The sequence below is a fragment of the Centroberyx affinis genome, unplaced genomic scaffold (assembly GCF_046629955.1).
Source record: "Centroberyx affinis isolate AG114_WGS23_722 - 3 ecotype Tasmania unplaced genomic scaffold, CSIRO-AGI_Caff_v1 ptg001775l_1, whole genome shotgun sequence".
NCBI classification, from domain to species: domain Eukaryota; kingdom Metazoa; phylum Chordata; class Actinopteri; order Beryciformes; family Berycidae; genus Centroberyx; species Centroberyx affinis.
The window spans coordinates 178,302-190,197 of record NW_027280168.1 but is presented as its reverse complement, the minus strand read 5'-3'; the positions used below and the strand labels follow the sequence as shown (position 1 = coordinate 190,197).

The 11,896-nt window shown below is 42.8% G+C and overlaps 1 protein-coding gene across 2 annotated transcripts; it reads right to left on the bottom strand.

Moving 5' to 3' along the window:
* Positions 1-75: 75 nt before the first annotated feature.
* On the bottom strand, positions 76-9,685 carry rundc3b (RUN domain containing 3b). Of its 2 annotated transcripts, XM_071529258.1 has the most exons (11): positions 9,591-9,685; positions 6,180-6,295; positions 5,642-5,775; positions 4,571-4,656; positions 4,164-4,253; positions 3,466-3,546; positions 3,170-3,344; positions 2,556-2,713; positions 1,472-1,618; positions 1,266-1,387; positions 76-794 (listed from the first exon to the last, which is right to left on the bottom strand). In XM_071529258.1, the coding sequence occupies exons 1-11, from the start codon at positions 9,683-9,685 to the stop codon at positions 649-651; spliced, it is 1,350 nt and encodes a 449-aa protein (XP_071385359.1). In that variant the 3' UTR covers positions 76-648. The 2 variants fall into 2 exon arrangements, with proteins under 2 accessions (XP_071385359.1, XP_071385360.1); XM_071529259.1 differs by lacking the exons at positions 6,180-6,295; positions 9,591-9,685 and having other exon boundaries at positions 4,164-4,250; positions 5,642-5,686.
* Positions 9,686-11,896: the final 2,211 nt, after the last annotated feature.

The following is an 11,896-nucleotide window of genomic DNA, read 5'->3' as shown; positions in this document are numbered from 1 at the left end:
TATATATGGCAGCAGACTTATGAAGTAATAGCTCAGACAATATGAAAGGAGCCTTTCAACTACAAGAAACGATTAGCAATGAGAATCATTGGAAAGAGACAGAACATAGACCAACATTTAGTGTTTTTGTTTTCTCATGGTATCACGACATGCTATATTCTCCTGTCAAACTCTTTTCTTCTTGAGAGTAGTGAAAACTTAAATCTTCTGAAGACACATGCGTTCATTGCTGTGTCTTCTCAGTACTGTAAAGTGACATGTTAACCCCGAAATCAACTTCCCACTTATCAGAGCAGCTAAAAGAAAGGAAACTGAAAGTGATGGTCTATAGATGAAAACACAGACAAACCATACCAAACAAATCAAACACATATCTACGCTTACAAGGTCCTCTGAGCAGTGTTTCAATTGAAAGGTACGTTAGTGAGACACGACTGCTGGAGCTGGTCAGAGTTCGAACACAATTCAAGGAACATGCTACACCAGATTCTCAACTTGTACCTCTGATTTCAGATTTCCAAGCTTCCCCCTCTTAAAGCTCTGGACTCTACATACAGAATGCAAACAAACAGTGAACCAATATTATCTATATTCAGAAAGTTCTTGGATTGTCTGGACCTGGTTATCTGCTGTCTGGCTCTCTGCCCCCTAGGAAGGGGTGAGGCCCGGGCTGCTGATCTCTGTGGTGGGACTGGCCAAACACTCACTGGACTTCAGGCTGGCCAGAGACTTGTAGCTGGCTACCGAGGTCAGGGAGCCACACAGACCTCGAAGAGATGGAGTCTCCTCTTTACCTGAATGACACGGTGCACAGGGTTAATATTCATATCAGGGGTGGAGCTCTTCCTGTAAAGCACAGGGTTCCTACACAGTTTCAGCAACAAAACTTTTTCCAGAACTTAATTTCTTGATTTAATTTGAAAATTTTGGTCAGTATGATTTACACGGACAGATTTCGCACCTACTAACTGTCATATCACTCTATAAATGAAGATTATTTTTTACAGCAACAAATACCAGAATATGTGAGAGGACAGAAAATGTGTAGTCGTATGAAAACAATGTGCAAAGAAAATGTATTGTATAATCAGGACAGTACAACTATATTTTTCCATACCTTTCCTAACTTTTTAGAGTCATTTCCAAGCTTTTCAAGACCTGGAGATTAGCTAATTCTTTCCCCATACATTTCCAGGCTTGCCAGACATGCATAGGAACCCAGACCCAGACCCAGACCCAGTACATGCCTGCAGAAACAGACGTACCGTGGTGGGGCCAGTGTGCGCTGGCTGGCCTGGTCTCCAGGCTGAGTGTGTGTGACGGTTCTAGAGAAGTCTGGGAGAGGCTCATGTCAGCGGACAGCTGCTCCAGACTCTGGAAACTCTTCCTGCATAGAGAGGACAGAGGACAATAAAGATCATGCACAACCAAACTAAACATGGAAGCTGGGGGTGACAACCCATCCACATACTCCTCCCACTGTCCTGTCCTCTTCCTGTACAGGAGTGTGTCCAAGGCAACAGCATTCGCATCCAAAGCGTCAGGAGACGGCCACTGATTGGTCAGATGGGCTGTCAACTCCTGTCTGGACCGCAAATCATTGTTCTTAAGCACTGTCCTGAAGGTGAGACAGACGAACGAAGACGGAGAGTTGACAGTTAACATCCCTTTATTGACCAAATAAAGTGTGTGTACACAGTCATGGCCCATTTCTTCTTGGATACACAAGGTAAGCAAAAAGTTGGAAGACCAGACCAAAAACATACACAAAAAACAACGACAAAACAACAGAAACAAAGACCAAACAAAATAAAAATCTGTCAACCACCTCCCGTCTCCAGTCTCTGCAGCCTAACACTCCTACAAACCCCTGGCAAAAACACTGAGCTGCCTTATAAGCCCAAATGTCCTCAAACACAAAGAGATTTCTCAAGGACAGAGATCTGTCATCCTTTCTTTAAAAATTCCCCCAATCCAACACTTTCTGTCTGGCGTATTCCCCCTCTGTCATCACTCTTTCACCTTTATCTCCCCCCCCCCAACACGTTCCCTGTTTGTCATACACTGTCACCGTTTCTCTGCCTATGGTCACTGTCACTGCATCTCACTCTCCTGGTCTCTCAGTAACTGTCAATGCCTCACTCTCTGTGTCACTACTCTCTTCCCTCCATCTGCTGTGTCTAAAGCATCCATACCACTCACTGATCACTGGCTTCACACTGCAGCTTCATCTCCAGGGACTGTGACACAAATCCGCATCACAGATCTTATATAGCCCACACTAAAATATTGATCACAGAGAGATCTCCCGCTGATTACAACATTAATTAAAAGATGCAACGCTGGTCCAGCTTTTCCTCTGGCCAGAGACAGTGTGCTGATTCATCAACACACACAAATAACAACCACCTGCATCATCAAGGCCTCTCACTGTGTCCTGAATGTCAAATTCACAGCTGGATCTGCTGCAATGTGCTCTCCACCCAATCTTCTGCGATCTCACAAACCCAAACACACACACACACACACATGTACAGAGAACAGAATGAACTCACAGTTGGTCCTGTAGCTCCAGTATGATGTATTCAAGCTGTTCCTTTTCCAGTGTGTGGGAGAGGTGTGTGTCTGCCAGGCTCTGTTGAAGAGCTTTGTTATGAGACGCAGCCTCAGACAGCTGGGCTTCTCGCAGACGAACCAGCTCCTCCAGGTAACCCTGACGCATACAAACACACACTCCGTTTTTCACCTGCTTGTTTCATGCCGTGAAGGGATCGCTTTGCTTTCACCTCATTTTCTGCATCTGAACTCATACTTTTCGCTCAAAGCAAAAGAATAAAGTAGAAAGAAGAGACTTTATGGTAGTTTCATCATATTGAATAACAACTGAAGCAACAGAGGACAGGAGCGTGTCGGAAACATTGGGGATTTGTCGTATGCAAGAGATAAATGTCAAGCTCCGTGTGTGTCTGTGTCAGACAACACGATCCTTCACAGAACACACTCATCCTGACATTTAACAATTCAAGCCCCTAATTACTGTTCAGACATCACGCAAAGAAAATGTCACACTGGCATACATTACCCACCTCTGTCACTCAGTGCAGTTATTTATCCCAATGTCACACTCGCATGAAACACACACACACACACACACACACACAGGTGCTACCTTCTGCTCCAGTGCCATGCGATACTTCTGCTCAAGGCGTTTGCACTTGCTAACCAAGCTGCTCTGCTCAGTGAAGATGGAGGCAGCGGTGGCCATTTTGTCAGGAGTGCTGCTCTCACTGCCGCTGCTCCCCAGCGTCCGCATCTCCTCCTCGTCGCTGCTGATGCTGTCTGCACTGCGCAGGGAACGAGGGTGAAGAGGGAGAGACCTCAGATGAGCACAGAGAGCATATCGGTAGACACAATGTTGTATACTGATGATGAACTGTGTTACGGGACTCATTAGGCCTCACATACTTCTGAGTGAACTTCAGGTAAGGTGTGTAGTCGATCACAGCGGGGCAGCTGCCGTCCAGACCCTCGCCTTTCAGACAGAAGCTAAAGAGAGAGAGAGGACACACTGATGGCATGGATGGAAGATCAAACCTCTGTATCCCCTGTATATGACTGTGTGAGACACATGAAATGACATGTATAATGACAGGGGGGTCTGATGATGTGTCATTTTGTCCTGAGCACCCCCAGTTTTATTCCATCTAGAATGACCGTGCCAGTGATGTGACCTCAACTACCATGGTAAAGTTTCTACTATTTTTTTAAAGAATTTCCAAGGCCCTTTGTGATTTTATTTCAGTTTGGAGCACCAGCTCAATAATTTGAGCCATACTGCAGCGATTACTATCAGTTTATAATTTAAGAAATTATTATTTTGTTGAAGAAGTATTGTAAACACAATATATAATCTGGTATATTATGGATAATGTATTTGAATAAAGAAGTGCAGCTGCTGACATAATATCCCATGTGCAATCTCTGGGCACCTCTACTAATAGTAAAGCCTCAACCTCAAAATTGGCACAATAGTGGGGCGATCATCATTTGATGACTCCTTGCAAATGCATTGAATTCAGAGAAAACTCCACACTGACAGAACAGCAGAGAGAGAAAGCAGGACTGATGAGCTCCAGTAAGAAACAGCAGAGCGAGGTTTGTACCTGAAGTCGATGGTGTTGAGCCCGATGAGCGTGTCTGCCAACAGCCCCGCCTCCTCTCCCAGCATAATCGCTCCGTCCTCATAGAACCTCCTGCAGCCAACACATGTAAACACATTATCAGAGCTCACGCAACTCACACTTTTCTGGTCCGCTACCTGGAAAAATCGGAAAGTGGAGCAGACATTCGGTGCCGGCTGGAGCAGCTGCAGGATGTGTGATGACTGACTGCTCGAGGTCAGGTGTGAGGAGAGACTTGTGCTGACAGAAGGTCTAAACTAGCTGAGTACCACCGCAGTACACTGGAGTGAGAGAAACCCTTCTGAACCCACACTTGCTTTGATGAAACTTCTGTAATTGGGTTGAATTTAATGAGGGGGATGAGGGGAAATTGTGAGCCACAACAAGACCTGGTGGTTTTGAAGTCCCTCAGTGCGGAGGAGATGTATTCTGACAGTCTTTTCTCCATCAGCACCACCCTGATCCACGCCCTGCCCTACAGACACAACAAACAGAGAGCGAGAGAGAGAGAAATATTTAGCCGATATCCTCTACCTACTGCTACATCTTCACGGTGCCTTATATTATCTAAATAGACAACTAGTAAGACTCTGCACAGGATAATAATAAGCTGAGGTCCAGTATCAAAGTATGCAACGCTCCTGATGGAATCTCTGAAACCACAACAAGGCTGTTAATCACTCAAGTCGCATAGAAACCATGTCAAACCTGTCCTGGTACTTTCATTAATTATCTTGAATTAAAAGCTTGCACCATCATTTGTATGCTCAGCAGGTCTCATGACTGAAAAGCAGAGGAAGTTCATTAAAAAGTCAAATGTATAATTTCAAAAGTGGCTGGTTGTCAGACTGAAGATAAGACTGCTTTTTGTGATTCCCGAAAATTCGACTTCTTGATGTGTGTGTGTGTGTGTGTGTGTGTGTGTGTGTGTGTGTGTGTGTGTGTGTATGTGTGTGTGTGTGTGTGTGTGTGTGTGTGCATGTCGTTCCCTTTCCTTGTTGCTTGTTCTGATCTACAGAGGGTTTTCAGAACAAAGTTAGCTTTTGTTGAGTGCTCTTTTATCCAAGGGGTAAGACTGAGTCACGTTTTTGTCAGCATGTGTGTTCTTAACATTTTGGGCTGCGTGTCCCCTTTGTTCATTTCTAAAAGGGATAATACAAACTAAGCTGAAGCCATGAATGTCTGAGTCTGCATAATGTGTGTGTGTACTGTAAGTGTATCAAATACTATATGTATATACTAATGTTGCCATTACCTTTCACTTTTTGGTCAAATCAAAGAACCTTTAAAACTGCAAATGCAGTGTTTGTATATGTTTAACTTTGTACTGTTTTGAAGATCTGAGTGTTTTTCTCTCCCCTCTGCTGCAGGTGAATAAGTCTAATGGGCTTCAAGCCAAGACCCCATGATGGTTTGGGCCTGTCCTGCGCTCATGTGCTTTCACACCCGCTCATGCTCACCTTGGCTCTAGATGATCGCACATTCTCCATGCTTTCGATGCTTCGGATACAGCTGTGAGCGACTTTACTGCAGGCGACTCTCATGTAATCCCAGAAACTGCGAGGACTCTCGTAGCCAAACCACGTTGTCTGACCTGAGAGAAGAAGACAGTGGCAGAGACTCAGCATAAACTTACAGTATGTGCAAGCAAGAATCCGTCTCCAATCTGTATGTTAAAGCTGCACTGGGCAACTTCGTACTTTGACAAGTGGCAGAGACAGACAACTGCTTGAATTTTTTAAAGTTTGAAGGACTTCATTACCCAGAGATCATGTTAATGTGATGTAAACTGCACACTCCTTCTTCTTCTTTTGATTTTAGACTGATGAGACAGGTATATTTTTACATAAAAATCTTGGCTACTACAGCTTTAATGTTGCATACCTGTGTTTGATATATGTGTGTTTGAGGTGAATGTAGCTCATGCTGCGTATCTTTGTGTGCCTGTGTGTGTGTGTCTGTGGGTGTGCGACAAGGGGGTTGCTTGTGTGTTTCTACCTTTGAGCCGGTGGCTGAGGATATGCTCCAGGATGGAAACAAAGTTAGTGAACTCTGGAGACGAGTCATCTATTGTCTCAAAACAGGAGCGGTCAAGCAGAGTCTTCACTGAAAACCTGGACACAAAAAACAACAACAACATTATTATCAGGGTAAATATCTGGAGAACATTAATTTAATCATTTAACCTTTAGCCTAAATGCGTGAGAGAGGTATCCACATATAATTAACTTTTCTGCACTGCCATCTAAGTGTCCATGATGAACACTACCTCCCTTGTCACTGCATCATGCCAGAGTGAGTCACAGATCTGGAAGCATTAGGAGACACACACACACACACACTACACTAACATACTTGTATCAAGCTACTAGGAATGCTTATCTCACTTCACCTTGTTTTCTTACAGACGTTTGTGACCATTTTACATTGGTAAAAACATTAATCATAATAAAAATAAGAAGAAGAAGAGAAAAGCAGAAGAACGATCATCATATCGTCATCACAAGACAAACATTGTGTTGTTCATTTTATTACTCAGTGCTTAACATTAGTGTCGCCAATTAACAGGCAAGGGAATAAACACATCAGGCGTCTAACGTTGTAATGAGGCTTTGATTAACCTTCTGGGATGAAACCAGTCATTGAGTTGAGTTGTGCTGCCCACCATGACAGTCATGTGCACCGACTCTGCCTAATCTGGCTTCAGTTAATTAGGCAGCAAGGAGAGTTAATGGACAAGGTTGCATGTGTGTCGGTGTGTGTGTGTGTGTGTGTGTGTGTGTGTATGCTCTGCAAATTCTGCCAAACTGTGTGTAGCCCTTTAAGTCAACAACTGAGTAGTTTGACTTCAGTATCTCTCTCACACACACACACACGCACAAGCGTTGCTTAGCAGCAATGTGACCACAGGGCCTGTGCTTCCTGTGAAAAGAGGTAAAAACCCGAATTTCAGCTTTTTCCATGAGGGAGAACCGGGTCTTGATAAAGGTAAACACACAGTGTGCGTCACCTGTCTGATGCTTTTAAAACAGCTCTATTTCTACGAAGCCATTTAGACCCATCCCTCTCTTCAAAGTACTGAACTTATCTCTTCAATTCTTACCTCTTTCAAGCATTCACACACACCCTTAAAACCTAGTCATATGCAACACAGGAAAACTGAAATCCTCAAAGAAACAAAGGAAAAGTTAACTAACATAAACACCTATGACTATATATGAGAAGACAAAAAAGATAATGAAATGTTTACAGTCCCTATAAAGGTTAGAACAAAACTTCATGAAGAGCAAGGTTTCATCAGTAAAGTTAGCTTCATCCTTCTGTCTCACATGCAGCCCAAGGGCTGAGAGCAGCAGGGCTTATGATGGAGTATGGAGTTAGTGTCTGCAGTATTAATCTGTGTGATGGCACAGCTGCTCAACGGCCAAAATGGGTTATGAAATTATTTCATAAATTCAATTTACCACCACAGAATCTCTCTCTCTCCACAGCGATAAGTACACAGAAGTACAGAAAATGCCTCACAACTGTGGTAGTATGCTCTCTATAACCATTACCAAAAGAACACAAGGAGAGCATGAGATGAAACATCTAATGGATATTAATGGGCAGTGTGTCACTGTGTTTTATTGTATTTTGTAGTTGTATTAAAGGCTATTGCAAATACAATAGCAGCTCTCCTTCCTACTCCACACTTAGTTCCAGTGCTGATCGAATGCTCACGTCCCAGTAAAGCTCACTGCCCCCCCCCCCCACACACACACACACACTTTATCCTGTTTTTCTTTCACTCCTTGTTTTTCACTCCAACGCTCTACTTTACTCTTTCTCCACTCATGATGCCCTTTTGTCGTCTCTCTTTTCACTCTTTTCCTTCTTCTCCTAGTAGCAAATCGGGGAGTTGATGGTTGTTTGGGAAGCGGAGAGAGAGCCGGCAGCGGACCAGCTGGTCAGCGAGGCGCACCTGTGCCTAATTACATCTGTGTGCTTCAGTTGACGTTGACAGAAGAAGCACAGCCACATGTCCCGGAGCCTGGAAAGGATGTTCGTTCTTTTGTAAATCTGTTGGACTCATCCCCACAAGGATGAACAGTGTTCCAGCACAGGTGGTGCATTTTGAACTTGCTTTTTCATTTTTGGATTGTGGATGTATTTGGTGCCAAAATAAAGCTACACCTCCATGTTTTCCTTTTCTCTAACCCCTCCTCCTCCTCTGCTTCTGTCTCAGATGAACCAGGCTGAATGTCAGTATAAATGACATCTCCCAGCACACTGAGAGGACCGCAGATCAATACTCACAGCAGAGTCCTTTTCATTCCCCCGAACAAAAACACTGACATATGGGTGACACCTGTGTGCAGACTATAGCGGCTTTACTGTAGTCAACCAACCAAACTTCCATCAAGTCAGATTCTATTTTAGTCTATGCTGAATTACACTGGGCATTTCTGTCATTGTGTCAAGCCAATGCACTGATAACTCATGACTACACTGTGTATGAGGAGTGGAGCCTGCCATGCATTCATTAAACCCAAGAGAGATAGGCCATTACATACTGGAGAATCTCTCTCTCTCTCTCTCTCTCTCTCTCTCTCTCTCTCTCTCTCTCTCTCTCTCTCTCACTCTCTCTCTCTCTCTCTCTCTCTCTCTCTCTCTCTCTCTCTCTCTCTCTCTCTCTCTCTCTCTCTCTCTCTCTCTCTCTCTCTCTCTCTCTCTCTCTTGCCCAACTTATCATTCATGAATGCAACCCATACACCTACAGTATACTGAGTGGGAACTGAAATGTGATTGCATGAATCTTTAATTAAGGCTTGTGGATGCTGCTGGTGGTGACTATGTGTCTGTGTGAGAGTGAGTGAGAGGGAGAGAAGAGAGAGAGAGAGAGAGAGAGAGAGAGAGAGAGAGAGAGAGTAATGTAGGTACTTCGGATGCTCTCAGTACAGAGTATAAACAGCATGCAGGAGAGAGATATTTCCCCATCATGACCACATTAGACATCAGCTTCTGTTCCTACAGAAATGAACTGCTATTGGACCAGTGAGTCTTAGATTTCAGAGATCAATGTGATGCTAAAAATTTCAGAATGTCTGAAGACAGTCACTTGGTTAGATAATATTTCAATGCAACTTATCCAGCAGGCATAGATGCACTTTTTCCATTTAATTTGTATGCGTTTCCCTATTTTAGACATATTAAATCATGTTTTAATTGAGGAGGGTGGCAGGGGTTTAAATCTACCTTAGTTCAGCTAACCTCAAACAAAGGCAGTAGGCTACATGCGCTGTTTTGAAGTGTTAATTAACCAATCTCTGCCATCAAAAATCACCCACCCAACGCTGCAGTAGCTCTTTCATCCTCATGTCTGTGACACTGACAGCCACTATCAAGAGCTCAGTGTGAATTTCCCACCTGCATACTGTGAGCAGGTTCCTCCTCTCCACAGCTCCGCTCCTGGTGGCTCCCCGCTTGCGGCTGAGATGCAGCCCGACGCTGAGCGACGCCATCCCGGCTTGTTCCCGTGCGTGCAGCCGGTCCGGTGGGGGAAGCAGTGCGCAGTCCCCGGTCCCTCTGCACCAGGCGGGACTGGGAGGCTCCGTCACCTCGGCGTGCTCTCCCGTCGGGTTGAAGGAGGGGTTGGACGGGAACCTGTGTCAAGCCAGACAGAATAAATATACATAGGACTTCTGGTCAGAACTTTCAAAATAAAACCCCCATTGCTCACCATCTTCTTCTTCTTCGCTGTGATTTCTGGCAGACTAGACGAGCTGAAGCGTGTTGCTGCCATCTACAGGTCGAAAAACATTAATTGCGTAGGCTACATTAGGAATATATCCCATAATATAAACTGTGGAATGTAAAATATCATTATCTTCTTCTCCGCCTGTGGGTCACAAAACTGCACAAAGTTTACAAAGAAAAAGAAGAAACCCCTAATTTCCCCAACTGCTTGAACAAATCCCTTCTCTCTTTAGTCATGCCTATTTCTTGCAATTTAACAAAAACATGCTGAACTGTTTGAGAGAGACCACAATGGTCTCCAATTAACTTTAGGCTGCTGTTCGTAGTGATCCAACCCCAAGCTTGTCAGCTTAACTGAGTCTCACAACAACACTCATCAACAAATCTATATTCTCCTGTTCAAAGCAAGGTTCAAAGTACATTTGGCAATTTTGTCCTCAAATTCGTTCCCCTTAACCCAAACATGTCCAGGAAGCCACAATATTCCCACCTCACAACCCATTTTTAGGTAAATAAAATCTCAGTTAAGCTGAGCATGCTGTGCAACGTTTTTTTCAATAGGAGCTTCTAGTAGCTAGGTGTTTGTTTATTGTTATAGATTAGTTCAGTGATTAATTATATGTATTAAAAACAATTTAGCCTATAAAAAAAATGAATTAAATTCACATTTAAGTGGTAGCCTACAATTAATAAAACTGTGACACATTTCCCTCTTTTCAAACTAAATGTGCGCTGGAATTGCTGTTATTTTGGCGCACATTTGGCGCGTTATTTTGCGGGGAATTATAATAGTCTATTGAGGCTTTATGAAAATAAGCAATAGCTAAATGCTTTTAAACTCAGCCAAGCAACTCAAAATGTAATTTAATTTATTTCCTTTTTATCTATTTATCAATTGATTTATCATTCACCTCTTGAAGTTGTGTCTATATAGTTTAAATTCAAGGTTCTGCTTTCAAAGCTGACAATTTTCCTGTTCCTGTCTGTGCAACTGTCAGTAATCAACGAGATAGGCTATGTATCTTGCAGTAGATTCAGTTTATATGATTTAGAAGAGAAAATAAGATATATGTAGGCTATATGTATGTGGAAAAACTAAACAGCTTAAAGATAGGAATACATTCAAATTGTTCATTTTATTTCACAATGCTGTCTGACTAAGGCATATGGCAATTTTTGATGAAATTATATTATAAAGCCTAATTTAAAAAAAAAAACTATTTGAGATTCTTAGAGCTTGTGAAAAGATTTCAAGAAATTCTTAAAAAATTCTAACATGATACAAAAATAATAACATGAAAAATATAATTAAGTGGGGTCAGTAGGCTATAGACTAAATTAAAATGCAATTCTTGAATATTTTAAAAATACAATTCTCCCTATAAAATCCTTTATTGGAAATCTCGGCGAGTCCAGTCGGTAGGCCTAGTGTATCTATATCGGCCTTCAAAAACAAACACATTTCGGTCGAACACTGTAGACATCGCCCTAAATTTTCTGGTGTGTTTTTTGTGTCATCAAATATTTATTTCTTAGCTTTAAATTCACCCTCTCATCAAAGCGCCACACTTTTATTTTGAAGGTAAGATCGCCTAACCTCCGGTAGGCCGATTATTCTCTGTCTCTGGCATGTAAATATTAGGCCTGTATTATATATATATAAGTGTTATATTATATTAGTCTATAGCCCTCCAGAGGGAGCCTGAAAAAGCAGATGATTTTTTTGACCCATCTTCGGTTTGAGAGCTGAAATAACGGTGGGAGTGTTGCTGCCTGTCATCTACACACAGGACATCATCTGATCCATTATGAATGGCGTGTCTTTTAAAATATTCTTTAAAACAAACAAAAAAACAGTGAACTGCTATAATGCTGAATAGGGCAGAGGAGTAGAGTGCCTGCTGTGCTTACAATCAATGATGTTTGATAACGATTTATCGATTGAATCAAACAGGACATGCAGGTAGCTGTAGGCT

What these genes read in the sequence shown, in the direction of transcription:
- rundc3b (XM_071529258.1), bottom strand. Translation starts at nt 9,685, where the DNA reads ATGGCGTCGCTCAGCGTCGGGCTGCATCTCAGCCGCAAGCGGGGAGCC. An exon ending in AACCTGCTCACAGTATGCAG is followed by an intron (nt 6,296 to 9,590) that starts GTGGGAAATTCA and finishes TTTTGTGTCCAG; the next exon opens with GTTTTCAGTGAAGACTCTGC. An exon ending in CTGGAGCTACAGGACCAACT is followed by an intron (nt 1,619 to 2,555) that starts GTGAGTTCATTC and finishes TCTCACCTTCAG; the next exon opens with GACAGTGCTTAAGAACAATG.